This window comes from Stegodyphus dumicola, chromosome 4 (genome assembly GCF_044657685.1).
Source record: "Stegodyphus dumicola isolate Sdum_Otavi_A_Nest chromosome 4, ASM4465768v1".
In the NCBI taxonomy this organism is placed as follows: domain Eukaryota; kingdom Metazoa; phylum Arthropoda; class Arachnida; order Araneae; family Eresidae; genus Stegodyphus; species Stegodyphus dumicola.
The window spans coordinates 52809313-52826356 of NC_140771.1; the positions used below are offsets into that span (position 1 = coordinate 52809313).

Below are 17044 nucleotides of genomic sequence, written 5' to 3' on the forward strand. Positions count from 1 at the left end.
AAATAGCAAGAACATTTTTCAGGGTTCGTACACATTTCTGCACACGGAAATTAAGTACTTTTAAGGACCATTAATGAAAAAAATTAAGGACTTATGAGTAAATGGGAACTGAATAAATTCAATTAAAAATATTATATATGCCTGAAATTCACTTTTGTTATACCATCCTAAAAATAAAATAGATCCGCAAGTAGCATGCATTATTACTAAACATGAATTAATTAACATAATTATTAATAAGTTAGATAATAAAATAAACTTCATGCAATTTATCAAGTAGCATTAAATATTTTACACATATAATAGTTGACCATATTTGAAAGAAGATAAGTGACATTTACGTTTTACTAGCTTCCAATAAGCCATTAAAGCACCAGAGGTGATAATTTTTTTTTTTTTTTTTGTATTATTTTAAGTCTCACTAGATGAAAAGAATAAGATTTACTTGAATTTTTACATTTTTGTGTTTTACCTTGTGACCACAGTGAATATTAATGAAAGACAATAGGTCGCTGTTCGTAGGGCATAGATTACACAAGCGTTTGCACATAAGGTTGCCCATGGTTGTGTAGTTCATACAGGTAAACAGTTTGCACATGTGTGTAGTCGCAAATAATTCGCTGTTTGCATGCGTTGTTCATAATTTGCACATAGTTTACAGTTGATTCAGGTCTCTGTTTAGGAACGTGCACAGAAGGATGCAGCTGGCTGCAGTTGTAGTACAGGAGGATGAACATTTACACACTCTGCAGTTTCACAGTTTGTGCATTAGTAGAGTGCAGGCATTGCATCCTGTGACAATTTCATGAAACCTAAAATATTTGAAGTCGATACTCTTTGGTTGCTCATGTAGATCGTGTTCTTGTAAGTGGGAAGCTGGCAAGGGTTTAATGTGGCTGGTACACATCTTGGCCCACGGAGGCTAGCATTGATGGTTTTGCAGATTTGTGTTTTTGTTGGCTTAGTGCTGATAATGTAGCGCTAGAAGGCCTCAGTTGTTGTTGTGGCATGCTTAATATGAGTTAAGGTTGTCAGTGGGTAGTGGAAGATGTAATGATCGGGTGCTCCTTGTCGGCCGCAGATGCAGGTGTCTGTGTTAGAGATATGGTGTCTGAAGTAATATGAAGGGAAAGGGACGTGTCCAGTGATCCAGTGAAAGTTGAGTTATGGGGTTGCAATAAGACAGGCCGTTGACACTTTTGGAAGAAAGATATCTCTGAGGACTGCTTGATGCAATATTGGTTTTAGATGAGACGGCAGAACTGGGATGTTCTCTAAATGGGCGTCGGGTGCATTGCAGCTTCCTTTGCCAGGACGTCTGCAGCCTCGTTGCCCTCGAGCGCCTTGACTATGGTTAGTTGAATGCTGCTATATCTGCTGAGGTAAAGTTGACTCTGTATGCCTGTAATTACTGGTGATGAGTGGCGGTGATTCAGGATGACATGGAGAGATGAGTGGCTGTTGGAGCAGATACAAATGGGATGCTGTGTGATTCTTGTAGTTTGTAGATTTTATGTCAAGCATCATAGGTTAAAATGAGAAGTAAGCATAATCAGCACGATTCATAACAAAAGACTGAATGTTGTCACTGCTACTGCTTGTCTAAAGAGAGACCTGCTGATTAGAACAAAGCCTGAAAGGCCTGATGTAGGCACAGTTGGCAAGTTTTGAAAGTTGGCTGGGCTTTGTTTGATGTAGTTAGTGTCGTAGCTTCGTGTAGAGTTCCAGGGGTTGTAACCCAGTTAATATACTTTAAGGTTTGAATACGCCACTAAAGCACTAGAGGTGATAAGTTGTTTTGTATTATTTTAAGTCTCACTAGATGCAAAGAAAAGGTTTTACTTGAATTTTTTGTGTTTTTGTGTCTTATCTTGTGACCATGGTGAGGATTAATGAAAGGCAATAACTCGCTTTAATGTGCAGAGATAATTTTTAAAGATACGCAAATAGTTATAAATAATTAAATTAGGTTATAAAGTATTTCTCCCACTTCCCTGGCATGCCTTAGGGGTGTAACAGTAGCATGCTGGGCCGGTATTCTAGAGGTCCATGGTTCGATTCCCGGCGAAGGCGGTTGCTAATTTTTCATCTCTCCGGCCTCAAAATAACCTAATGACTCTACAAGTGGCGCCCAAACTAAAAGGATTGTGGATGATGATTCTCTGCACCCAGAATTTGGTGACTAGGTCCCCTAAAACCCTAGTCGCCTTTTAAAAAGAGGAGTACATAAGGTATTTCTCCCACTTCCCTAGCGTGCCTTTGTGGTGTAACGGTAGCACGCTTGGCCGGTATTCTAGAGGTCCGTGGTTCGATTCCCGGTGAAGGCGTTTGCTAATTTTTCATCTCTCCAGCCTCAAAATAACCTAATGACTCTACAAGGTTATTAGATAACCTTAGTCATTATGGATTTAAATGGCCACTACTAAATTTTATTTTTTAACAATATTTGTTAGAAAAGCCCTATTAAAATCAAAATCTAATCAAATTTCACAGTTTAAAATACATGCAATTTATGACATTGATTCTTAAACGATATTAGGATAATTACACATTAAAAGCTACAAAACATTTATGTTTAGCAACTAGAAAACTCAACAAAATATTTATCCGTCATTTTAATTTGAAGCCTTCCCAAACATTTTGGCTAGTTTATATCGATTTCCTTCTCTTTAAGAATCTTTTCTAACAATTAGAGATTTATCTCAATATGTAAACCAATTCTCTCGCTAGTTTCTGCGTGTTTTATCTCCTAACTTGTCAACCTGTCCACAATGTACCTACGAGGGTTTACTTGATCTGGTAAAAGTTAAATAGTCTAAAACCCCCGACAGACATGAAGCAAATTATTGCTATGTCTGAAAGTAACTACAATATCAGACAAAGGCTTAAATAAGCCTCTTTTTACTTCCTTATACGAAGTAAAAAGGAATTATTGTAATTGCAAAAAGTTTCAAGCAGCATATTTCAACGAAAATATCCCATTTTGACCTTTTTCAAATGCAATTTAACGATGTATTTCCGTGATATCTGTATGTAAGAACAGAATAAAACACTCTTTTTCTCCAAAAAAATTATAAAACTACTTTAAAATGAATTCTGAAGAGAATTTTTCGTGGCGTCTGTATGAATGTATGTACGTACGTACGTATCTCACATAACTCAAAAACGAGTAGCCTCAGAATGTTGAAATTTTGTATATAAGACTACTATAACATGTAGATGTGCACCTCGTATTTTGGTTTCAATCGGCCGTGCCAAATGTATATAAATAAATATATTTATAAATATATCCCCTCTGTTACCCGGCTCGGTGATCTCAGTTTCTTTATTCTTATATGTTTGTAAATTGTACATTTTTTGCTTTAAAAATGATTGAATTATGTTGTTTTTATCTTCCGGTTAAGGGTTTTATGCCTATAGTAAATCTGTGTGCAATATTTTTAGAATTATCAACAATTTTAAAATCGTTTAAGTACCGCTAGGCCTAATTTGATGGCGGCCATTGATGTTTACATTTGAAACAGGAGACTAGTGGATTTGTTGCCAATCTAGAGAAACTTAGCTTTGCAACAACAAAGATAACGCCTTCATTTATTATTTAAATCATGCTTAATCCTTTGTGGAATTTTTTCGATGAAATAAGCGTTTAAGATTTACTTCGTAATTTTTAATACAGACATTTTGAGTTTTTATGTATTTTTGTGTTGTCACAAAGTGAAAAATGAATTAATTGAATGAGAAATACTCAATTGTCTGTGAAAAACTGTTTCTTTTTTTGTTTTGATTGCTTAATTTCTTTTATACACAGTTCTAGCTTTATTATAGTAATTGAACAGAACATGTGGCAACGATTAGATAATTCTTTAAATGATATAAATTTTGTGCATTCTGAGTTATAATATGAACGAAATATAATATTGTTAAGTAAACCTAGCGCCAGAGTGTCGCTATGGTAAACAAAGCGAATTTTAAAGAATGCATTTATTCTATTGTGGTTTATGCGCCGTCGGCGAAGTAGGTTTAATTCAATCTAATAAGTTTAAATGAAATGCAAGAAAAAATGTGTATAATTTAATATTCCGTACAAGGAAGTCATGTGGTGTACATATCAGATTTTTTAAAAGAACTTAGAACATAAAGGCATGTTCTAATTCTATCAAAATCAACTACAGCTCACGGTGATGTAATTAAACAAGAACAGTCAAATTCAAACTAAAAATGTGGACTAGTGGTCAAAGATTATACAATTTAACTTTAATTTAATCTGGCTCAGTAACTATATCATATGAAGAAATAGAAAGGAGACATTATAGTAAAGGCTGAAATCATAAACATTTGGGTAATTTACATAATAATAACTGCACACATTTTTAAAGAATAATTTTCTTTATGTATTCATTTCTTTCTACAACATGTTTCCTGTTCCTTTTAGGATTTTTGGATTTAATTAAGGATTTGTGTCATTCTAAAAAACATTAAATGCATTTAAAATGTATAAAAAAAGTGGCTAATTTTATTTCTTTAGTAATATGAACATTCTGAATAAATATGAAATATATATGGTAAAGGCCGGTCGCAGAACTGGTGTCTCAGAATTTTTAGAATTTAGTGACACACCAAACAGCAAAATTTAGAAATGGCAAAACTTTTAGAATTTAGAGCAGGCATTGAAAACAGAATTTAGAAAGGCACTAGGCAGCAGAATTTAGGATCCACAGAGATTGCATCAGGTGGGAAAATGCCTAGTGCCAGCTCTGTGTATGATGCATTAAGACATATTAGATGAATCTTTTAAATTGTAAGTTTTTCAATTTCTTTATTAATAAAAAAATCTCTTTCTATAATGCCTGCCCATGTGATAAGATTAGAAGCATTTTTGACATTTTCCATGTTTGTGCCAAGTGAAAAGTAGAGAAAATAAAGGAAAGATAAACATGTTAAGAAAAATATTCTAGTATCAGGAGTAAAACATTCAAATATTATGTTTTCATTCTTCCAGACGTTCTCCAAAAAGTAAGAAATTCATTGCTAACTTTCTGTTAAATACATCCATTACGTGTTGATACCATGGAGACATTTTTTATTTTGTCACATATTTCTCGAATCTTCTAGAATCGTGGGTCTATAAATCTTGCCTTCAAATCCTTCTAAACTTTCCAAGCTGCAATGTCTAAAATACTAAAGAAAAATTATCCCTACCAATTCTGTAACAGCAAAAAGCCAGAAATATCTTGGGTGGGAGGAAAGGAGGGAAAAACTGTAAAATTAATTTTATAGAGAAACTGATGCATATTCTGAGAATTTTGAATATTCTGAGACAATTACATGAGAAAAACGCTTACTATGAAAAAATTGAAAAGAAGACATTTTTAATTAATTGCATAGCTAATTTTGCTTTTGCTAAGTGCTGTTTGCTGTAAATCTTGTTTTATAGCATTATACCTTGTTTATTTTTCAGATTCAAAATATTGTATAATATGTGGCCAAAATGAAACTTTATAATATGACAGCGAAAAATAAAAAATTTTTATTTTAATGTTGTTTTTTAAATATAATTTCAATATATTACCATTATTTTAATGAAATTTATCAATGTTACAATGTTTTAAAAAAAATCGTTGAAAATATCTCTGAATTAAAAATTTTCTATAGAAACTGATCTTAAAATCACCAAAATGTTGATAAGTCGCCAAATTTAGAACCATTAAATAAAACAATTCACATTCCCAAAAGCAAAAAATTATTTAAGAGCTCTTTATTAGAAAAAATGAGTTTCAAAATGCTTATGTTTCAGTCGTAAAACAGATAGAAATTTCAGATGATTAAAATTAAGGACCTTCTGCTGATTTTGGCCAAATTTAAGGACTTTTAAGAACCAAAAATCGATTCCAAAAAAATCTAAGGACTCTTAAGGACCGTACAAACCCTGTTCTTGCACACATATAGAAGGTAGAAGGCTGAATTTTTACAATGAAAGCCACAATCCCTTTATACTGCCCAACATAGTGTCTTACAACCAAAGGCTACACAATTTCCCATAGATATATACTTTTGAATAAAATCATTACTAAGGACATTGTAAATTCCTTCCCCTAAATTATTGAAGGATTCTGACAGTAACAATAAGCATTATTTTGCTGTGATTACTATTGTAATGTGAAACAAGAATGGGATACTACTTTATAGAATTCATAACATGAATTACCATTGGTAGCTAATGCAAAAAGCATATTTTATAACACTGGAACAATTTGTTTCTTTGTAGGATCTGCCATGTACTTAACAAGATTAACATGCCCTTCTATGTGCAATATTTTTGGTTATGGCAAAGGTGGGAAATCTTGATCAAAAGAGAGAATTTGCCTGGTTGGAACAAGCAACCGGAATAATCCATTCCACCAGAAATCATGAGGATAAAAGCTCTATTTTTAACAGAATTATCACATTTTTTATGAAAAATGTTGATACTGCTTTCAAAGTATATTTTACTTTCACAAAGTCTATTAGACTGCATGTGCTGCCTGTAATTGTTGCGACTTCCATGACCAACTGAAAAATAACAATTTCATAACACATTTTATAAAATTATTTGAATTGAATAAATATGCCCATTCTTCACTACAATTTTATTTGTATTTCTGAAGAACTTTTAATTTCTTTCAAAGTGACATTGTAAGTATATTTATCATAGCAGTTTTTAATAAAACTATACATGAAAATCATATGAATGTATTTATGGCTTCAATAAGAAATAAAGTAAAGCCTGACATAGCTCACATAAGATGCTCATATTAAGTCAGCACAACCGGTGATTCAATACGATGTATCAACTGTGACACCAGCACAACAATTAGGCTCAATATGACATATTGATCAACACATCAGGACAATTATAAGCTTTAATCTTTTACTTGGAGCAGCCATGAGCATTTTCTGTGGCAATTTTTCACATATATAACTCAATATTAGAGAGCAGAAATAATTTATGGAGTATAAATAAGTAATAATTAAGGATAAGCCAATGATAATCTCTCTATATATTGTACAATTATGCTTTAATATTTGGTACTTGTAATACACAGCTTGAATTTAAAAGGAAAAAAAAAAAAAAAATATGCACTGTAACAGAAGTTTTCGAACTGGTTTTATCCAAAGCACTCCTTTCACCACAGCTAGAAGATCATTTCCCCCTACCTTTCCTAAACCCAAAAAATAAATATACAATTACTTATACTTTTTTTAATGTGCTTTTATAGATTAAACAACAAACAGTATTTAAAATTATAAAATGTTGATAAATACCAAAACTTGAATAAAAGTAGCTATTAATATCGATGAACTAGAATTAAATATACCCCCCCCCCAAAAAAAGGGCTAAACACATTTAACCTGAAACCATGAAATTATCTCTCAGGGCGAATTCCCGTGATTGAGAACCACTGCTCTATAAAAAATCTACATAGCTATGTGCAGTAAAATCTCTTAAAAACATGATACAAGTTAATCAGCAATATCAAAATAATGGCATTTTGAAGGTTTAAATTTTAAATGCAAAATTTAGACTTATGAGATAAAAAGATATGTAATGGACTAAAAACCTGAAAATTTAAAAGTGGAAAACATCTGTTTTATGTTTCTGCCATCCAACATAACAAAGCTTACTAAAAAATTGAATTATCCAGAACATAAAAATGGAACTATTAATCTCTTTTTATGTGTCAATGTTTAAATTTTGAATATAGTGTCCATGACTATCAGAAACAGTCCACATAATTTATAATTATTACAATATATGGTAAATTTAAAATATTGTTTTTAATTTTATTTTTATGAAATATAAAATCACTTTTCCATGTTTTAATTTTAAATATAATGCAGGATTTTTTATATTATTTATTTAATAGTGGCCAATGGTCAAAAAACAAAACCAATGGACTTTGCATGCTGCAATGAATATGTACACTGCGGGGGAGGGGAAAAAAAAGAGACAGTTCTATATCTTCCGTTCAACTAAACCGATTGACAATATTCAAATTGCTTTTTTCATGTCTCGAAATCGCGACTTAGGATATGTATTAGACTTATACATAGCATTGTTCCAATATAAGTATTTTAACACAAAATCGGATTTTTTCTGAAATACCATACCAATTTTTTTTCCATATTCCGATGCTACGAATTCTGTAATTCTCAAATTACACCAAACTACCAAGTTTTGTAAAAACCGCACAAGTAGTTTTTAAAAAATTGGCTCTCAAAATTTCAGCTCCTCAATGTTAATTGAGTTTGGCATATATTTATTAATCTCTCTTTTTTTTTTTAACTTATTTGATTCTTCCTTTCACATTTCAAAATTTACGTTCATTCCAAATAAATTCACCCTTTTTTTATTTATATTTAAAATTTGTATTTTTAAATAATTTTTATAAATTTTATAACAAAATTTTTGAATTATAATCTATAAAATTTTTACCATCATCTTAAAATAGACATATTTCTAAACATACCTGCAAAAAATTACAGTTTTTCTATTCAAAATTTTCGAAGATACACGTGAATTTCTACATTGGTGCGCTTTGAAATTTGGCTTATTTGTTGAAAGCGATGAAAGATCAAATGTGATTTAGACATGTTTTAGTCCAAAGGGGCTTTGTCCCTGAGGGACTATTGTTTTCGTTTTGCGATTTTGCGTTGAATCACTCTGAATGTCCATTTCACTTTTCGGTACTTACGCATTATCGCAACCAGGTTGGCACTATTTGTAAGTTTGAGTAAAAAAGTATGAATAGAAAGAAAATGTACATTTATTAATTACAGATAATTTTTAATACACTTTTTTATATTATTTTGTTTTAAAATATAAAATAGCAATTAAACCCTTCCGGTTTCGAATTTGAATAAGTTGCAGAATTATTTTTTCGGCGGAAATCTTTTGACTATTGCTTTTAGCACTGATTGAAAACCGTATTCACCATAACCATGTACACGTCAACTTATTTTTACTTAAAAAAAAAATCCCAGAATTGCACAAAAATTGCATTGCGCACACTCTTGACTTTATCCATTTACACTGCTATTCTCTCATAAATTACAAAAATTTGCACGAAAATGCAGGAAAATTTTGTGAATCTCCACATGCTCTTTTTATAAAACTACGTATAACACGTAGGGTTGCCGTAAGTAGGGTCGCCAAATTTGGTAATTTATGCGAATTTTGGCCTGGTTGCGTTAATACATACCCACTTTTCAAACTGTTGCTACCAAATACTAATGCCTTGAATTATATTTGAAGAAATTAAATATTGAAGAATCTGCATAAATGTATGCATGTTTCTTGCATTGTGATAAAACAATGGTATCTAAAGCCATCAAATTTTGAATAACATAATCCTACAGCGAATATGGGCATCTGGAAGACAAAATTTGAAATTTGGAATTTGTTTTATTATCGATTCCATATTTTGTAAAACTTTAATGAATTTTTTATTAACAAACTCAACAATTTCAAAGTGAGCAACGGTAACACTGTACGAAAAAAAATTACCTCTAACCCGTGAGATTGTGCATCGGAAATTCTAAACATATGCTCATTTTAAAATTATTTTGCGACATTGCTGTTGAATTGAATTTTATGGTTTAAGTGCAAAGAACAAGATAATAAATAAATAAAGGTAACACACAAAAGATTTTAAAAAATGTGCCTCTTTAGACGTAATTTAAAATCTGAAACCTTTCGGTTTTTTTTATACATTTTACAATCTGTTTTGGAAAATAAAGTCCTTTTCTAAAATTAGTTTGGAAGTAGAAATGATGGGACTTTTTTCCACTCATGCACAATATAAAAAGGTAGAAACAAGGTGACAAGGCACAATATAAAAAGGTAGAAAGTGAATTATTCTTGGGGAAAACTGAAAAAATTGTGCCAAGACAAATGTTTGAATTTCTCCATAAATTTTGCACCAAATTTTACAAAATTTAATATCTAGGCATAATTTGAGTCGTAGAATCGAAATATGGAAAAGAATTGGTACGTTATTTCAGAAAAAGTCCGATTTTGTGTCAAAATAACTATGTTAGAACAATGCTATATATAAATCTAATATATATCCTAAGTGGTGCTTTCGAGACAGGAAAAACACAATTTGAATTTTGTCAATCAGCCCAGAAGAACGGGAGATATAGAACTGTCCTTTTTTTATATTTGTGCAGTGTACATAAAACATGATTAGGTAAGTTATAGAAATATATATTCAATTATCTGGAAAAATATCTTTATCTACAACTGATCAGAACAGAAATTTTTTATGATTAAATAAAATTCTAGTACATACACAAATAATGATCCAATAAAAATATTTCAACATATAGAAAGATATTATTAATAGTCACAAGAAATTTTATCAAAAGTGCTTACAATATTCTGGTCAACATTTTCTGTCTTGCCATTATCATCATGGTGAGGTGCTAATAAACAATAATAATATCATAATTTCAATTTTTACAAGTTTATTTAATTAAAAATATTAAATTTCTTCTGCTGGTAATTAAAGTACATGCTTGACAAAGCACTGTCTAATCAATTCATATATTTAAGTAAATTTCAAAATTAAAACAATAATTTCTTACTTTCTGATTTCCCTTACATATTATAATTTACCAAAATACTCAGTTTCTTAACCCTTTTGTGCTTGATGTGTCATCGTTTAAATTCATTCTGTCGCCCAATTTTCAGATACAACATTTAAATAATGTTTTTTGTTGCCATGAGATGCAGCTTTATGTCTGTTATAACAAAATTTATCAAAAGTAAAGTATTTTGACATTCCTTTCCAATAACTTTTAATTTTGGTATTTTGTTCAAGAATGAGAGTGGGATTCATTTGAGATGCTTTAAAATGTGTTTTTTATGGGGGAGTTGATATAGCAGGATAGATGATCTGTCACTTCAGAGGTTTTATTTACTCCTCTTATATTTTTTTCTGGCATTAAAAGGGATATTTTATACCATTCAGCTAAGCATTTTTTCCACCTAAACAGCAAAATAAAAATAACATTTAACAGAAAGAAGCCTATACAGGAATGATAAATGAGTCTTTTTCTGACACTGATGATAAATGACATACCCATAAGTGTACTACAAACCCATAATTCTGCAGAATTGGAAAATGATAGTTAGAGCAATTTTAACATAGAAATATTAGTTTGTTTATATATATTTATTTAAAGTAAGTTAAATATTATACATGCTGGTTTCTTATGAAAGAGAGTTTTAATAATTTTGATTTTTATTAATGCCCTGTATTAAATAAAGCCTGTGATTGTTTCGATATTTTTCTATATATATTTAAGGCACATCAAAAATTATGGTAAAAGTATAGTTTACGGTACCCCTTGGCAAAACTTGGCGATTTTTGGCAATACATGGATACGAGCCAAAATAACGAGTCGAAGAATTGCACAAACTTGGTATCCATGTACACATCGACTTATTTTCACTTAGAAAAAAAATCCCCGAGTTGCACAAAAATGGCATTGCGCACTTCTTTGACTTGACTCGACCTATTTTCACTTAAAAAAAATCCCCAAATTGCACAAAAATGGCATTCGGCACTCTTTTAACTTTATCCATGTACACGTCCACCTATTTTCACTTTAAAAAAAATCCCAGAATTGTACAAACTTGCATTGCGCACTCCCTTTACTTTGTCCATGTACACATCGATATATTTTCACTTAAAAAGTCAAAGGAGCACCTACTTCTACAATAAAGGCAAACAAAAAACACATAATCTCAATAAAATAACATAAAAAAGGAAAAACATATTATACATTTAAGCACTACCAAAAGCAAATACTCACTTACCATGATTTTCAAGTTCGCTTCTTACACCCAGAGCCACGTAAAAATCAAAATATCAATCATAATCAAATGACTTTTTCAAACCAAGTACTCTTTCTGATCGAACGCTTCACATAGTGACCATCTGAACCTTCCTTCCTACAAACCCATTCAAATCCATCTAAACGGTTTTTACGTTAGACTAGACGCATATCCTTCCTACATACAGAACACTTACTGGCTACTAAGGTTTACTGGCTACTAAGTAAACCTTCATTTACACACCAGTCAATTAAAGCTCTTTTCACTTTCGCTCCAAATCGTACATAAACTTCAAATTAATCTTAAATACTTAATCTAGATGTTCAAAATACTACATTCGGCCATTCTACCGTCTAAAGAATCAAACCAACACACACCAAAAAAATGCTTACAAAAACATACCATGATTCAAAATTTCCCAGAATCATGCACCCGATTACGTCGCAATAGGGTTTCCTTAACATTCCACTACTCAAGCTACCATAAATGAACAACAACTTCGCGATAAATCAAACAGCAACTTGGCGATAAATCAAACAACAATTTCGCCATAATACAAGGAGTACCTTAAAGTATACACTACCCAAAATTATATTACTCTAAAATTGATTATTAGTCCAAAGGGGCAATTTTCCAAGAAGGACTATTAATTTCGTTTTGGAATTTTGTGTTGATTCACTTTTCAAATTGTTGCCACCAAATATTCTCGCCCTGTATTATATTTAGAGAAATTAAATAATGAAGAATCTGCATAAATGTATGTACGTTTCTCACAATGTGATAAAACAACAGCCTGTACCTACAGCCATCAAATTTTGAATAATGTAATCCTCCTACGAATATGGGCTTCTGTTTTATTATCGATTTCATATTTCATAAAATTTTAGTGAATTTTTTATATGATTCCATATTTCGTAAAACTTTAATGAATTTTTGATAATCAAACTCATTTCAAAGCAAGCAATGGCAACGCTGTAAAGAAAAAAAGCATTTTTATATCTTGCGAGCGAGACTGTGTATCGAAAATTCTAAAGATATGCTCGTTTTAAAAATATTTTGTGACATTGCTCTTGAACTGAATTTCATGGTTTAAGTGTGAAGAATATGATATTTAATAAATAAAGGTAACACACAAAATGTTAAAAATGCACCCCTTTGGACGTAATTTAAAGTCTGAAACCTTTCAGATTTTTTTTATTTTTATAAAAATTTTAAAGGAAAATTATAAGCGCTCTTCTCATAATGTACCAAAAATTGGAATAACTGGGCCATAAATTTAATTTATAGTTCCCAAAAGTGACTGCTGTTACTGCACCATTCTGAGAGAGCAGTTCAGTGACTGACATGACTACCAGAAAAGGGTTATGAATTCCTATTCAGTTAAAAATTTTAATTATTCATTAATAATTTATGCAAACAAGTATACAAAAAAATGTCAGCAGATCTATTTGGTTAAAATGATTAAAAATGATGAATGCAATTTAAAAAACAGTAGTAATAGGTTTTAGTTGATTATTACCACATTTCTTCCGTTTTAAAACATTTTTTTATGCATATAAAAAGGTTGAATGGTGTGTCTCCTAGAAAAGATGGTGTCTAAAAATTCTAGATGTTCAAAATAGGTAATTAGTCTGAATAATTCCAAAACATTAAGCTTAATAAATATATTACTGTCATTAATAAATCAAAATTGATAATTTTTCCCTAATGTATCAGAATGTTTTGTATATTTTATTTATAATCAGAATCAAAAGACTCCATCTCCTTACTGATATTATTTACATTAAGATTACATCTTAAAATCAAAGAACAAATGCACCTAGCTCACAAATTCACCTCCCCTAAATTATTTTTTCAAATAACTTAATACAGAAAAATCCCTCTTGCTACAATAAAAATTGTTTAAAATTTGCCTCAGAAGCTAGAATTAAGTTGTAACAACAAACAATTATCCGTTTCTCTTAACATCTTTAAAAAATTGACATGAAGTAGTACAACTATTAAAAATGTTCTACTCCAGTTACTTAGATTAAACTATGATAGCTTTTTGAAAAAAAAAAAAATATGAAAAATAAAAAAGCTTGCAAGAACAAAAATTTTAAATTTATTAGAAATTTACTGTTTTGAGAATGAGCTTTTCTTTTTTTTTTTTTTTCTTTTTTTCTTTTTTTTTTTTTTTGTGTGTGTGTGTGTGTGTGTGTATGCATAATAAGGGGCATTAATTATTACTCAGATAGAACTATTAAATGCTGTTTTTAATTTTAAACATGGGATAATGGCAGAAGGAAAAATTATGAAAACAATAAACAATTTTAGACCTGCCATCTAAAACATAAATAGCTAACTAAAAGCATGCTACATGATTATCAAGTTTTTTTATAGCTCCACATTAATATTTATGTCATCAAATGTAATAACAGAGTAAAGTTACTAAGGAATGCATAGTTACTTTTACTTATATAATTTTATCTGTATTTCGAGTATGAAGTAAAAGTACACAATCTCTCATATGCTTCTGCAGCAGCATATATCTGTGTTAACTACAGAGTACAGTACCCTGTAAATAATACAGTATGTAATACCCTCAAATATCTAGTACTATGAAAATATTTTCAGCTCACTGAAAAAGATATGTTACTGGTAAAAATTGTGGCAAACCAGATTTTTTTTGCCTAATTATGTCTGTCATAATGCAATAATTTTATTTATTCTTTTCCATTCAAAACAGACAATTTTGGAAATTATGAGGATAACTGTATATATCCTTCTGAAGACAATAAGTAAATACTATATGAAATTAAATTTAAAAAAAAGTTATACCTCCCACATCTTTGATGAGAGATATAGTTGTGGTTGCAGTAACAGGCATCAAAGCCTGACGAATTGCTACTTCCCAACCTCTTGATATATCAGGATCTTCACCAATATAATAATCCACGTTAGCAGTCCTTAATTCAAAGCAATAACTCTGTCCAGATTGTGAACTCACTTGTGGTTTGGTAGCTTCAACAGAAAGGATTTCAGATAAAGGTATTTCCTATAATAAAGATAGAACTGTGTATTATAAAATTCCTTTTCACACACACACATATATATACACCAAAGGCCCATTATATTATGACCAACCTGTTAATAATATGTAGGATCACCTTCAGCCTTCACAACTGCCAGCACCTGGTATGTCATTCAGTCCACAAGGTGCTGATAGGTAGTCTGAGGTATCTGATACTAAGCACTCACCAACTGCTCCTGCAATTCTTGCTCATTGGTGGCAGCACGAATTTGATTTTCCAAGTGGGACCACAAATGTTCTATTGGATTAATTTCAGGTAAATTTGGAGGCCAAAATATGACTTGAAAGTCACTCGGATATTTCTCGAACCACTCCCTGACAATTCGACCCATATGACATCCTGTTGGTAAACACCATCCCTTGCCAGAAATACTGTTGTCATGAATGGGTGAAACTGGTCTGCAATGATGTTTCCATAGCGCACAGGGATTGTTCTATGGGAATTATGGGTCCTAATGTGCTCCATGAAAACATTGCCCACAGCATAATACAACCCGTCACCAGCTTGTCTCCGTCCAAAAAAAAAAACAAAATTTTTATGCCTTACGCTAGTAGTTCCCAACCTTTTCTCTTTCATGTACTTCTTCAGCACTTAAACATTTCACCATTTACCCATTTACCTGAGATAAGCTTGTTGATTTGAAAAATGTTGTCAGTAGCTTTGAACCCTAATATAACAAATGTACATATATATATATATATATACATATTTTACACAATTTTTTTGTGTATTTAAGATGGTCGTTGGCATTATTTGATATTATCTGAATTATTAAAATTGTTCAGAGCTACTAACAATACTTTTCAAATCAACGAGTCTGTCTTAGAGCAAACAGAGAAGTGGTAAATAAAATTATAGGGTATTTTTAACTTCCCCCTTCAGAACCTATGAACCTCACCCCCTTCAGTATTTCCACAATATATTTTAATATTGTATATTTTAAAATAATAAATTCAATAAACTGCAACAAATAAGATCATAAAATGATCATAAAATCCATTTGTTGTTCTCTATTCACAGAATAACAATTTTGAGGTTAAATTACAGAAATTTTCATTAAAAAGATTTGAAATTACGACTCTTGCAATATATTCAGATGGGTATCATGGTCTATAAATAAACAACTAAAATTACAGAGGTTAATACCACTTAAACAGATTACAAGTTTTGTTTGCAAGTTGAAACCCATTTTTAGACATAAAATTGTAAAATACTTTGGTCCATTGGTTTTTCAAAACTGAATATCTAAAAATATAACTTTTTACCTATGAATCAGTTTTATCAGAAACTTTGAAAGCAACTGTGGAACTGTTCAGCAATTCTTAAAAAACTATCAGATGCTTATACGTGTCTCTGAAGCTATTTATCATCATGAAATTTCAAACTTAACTGAAATGAACTAATGTGTAATATAATTATACTTTGCTAATGTGAGCAATCTTTAAAAAAAAGTGCTAGGTGTAGACATCAAATCAATTATCTAGGACAATTTCAGTTCCAGCAAAGAACATTTTAACCATTTACCCATTTTTATATGAAGAACACTTTACATTTCAACAACCTAAAAAGAATAAAAGATAATTTGGAACAAAGCTTTATACTCAAACTGATTAGAATGCCATATTTGTAAAGAAAGAGAATTTCATAACTGATTTCGTGATTTCCTTAGTACTGAAAATATGGCTGACTCTCAACTGCTTTATGCAATATGTAGTGATTAAGGGGCAATAGGAATAGTTGCATGCAATGTGTAAGGAACTGAGTAATATGGCAGCTGTGAGTGGGGTTAGTTAATTATACTTTGCTAATGTGTACAAATGCAACGTATCATTATCTGTTGCTGTTATACGTCAGTATTGGTCATATCAGAAATCCTCTTAGCTGGTTCCTTTTCCTTTAATGACAAATTCATATTTTCTAAATGTTTTTCTTTTTATTAGCATTTCTTGTAACACATTATTACTTTCTGCCATTAATGATTATTTTTTACATATCCTCAGGGGAAGGAATAACACAGGTTGGGAACTACTGCTTCATATTTTGTTATATTTTACATATCATGTTTTAATGAAGGAACTTCTGGCCTCCA

General features: G+C 30.9%; 1 protein-coding gene across 8 annotated transcripts in view; it reads right to left on the reverse strand.

The window, feature by feature from the left end:
- The window catches only part of LOC118197575 (serine/threonine-protein kinase D3-like), a 153753-nt gene that overhangs the window by 42405 nt on the left and 94304 nt on the right, over window positions 1–17044 (reverse strand). For all 8 annotated transcript variants that reach the window (XM_035369102.2, XM_035369104.2, XM_035369106.2 and 5 more), the window contains 2 exons: window positions 14702–14918; window positions 10415–10464 (listed from right to left, as the gene is read on the reverse strand). In XM_035369102.2, coding sequence (XP_035224993.2) covers window positions 10415–10464; window positions 14702–14918 — 267 coding nt within the window. The remainder of the gene's footprint in view (window positions 1–10414; window positions 10465–14701; window positions 14919–17044) is intronic.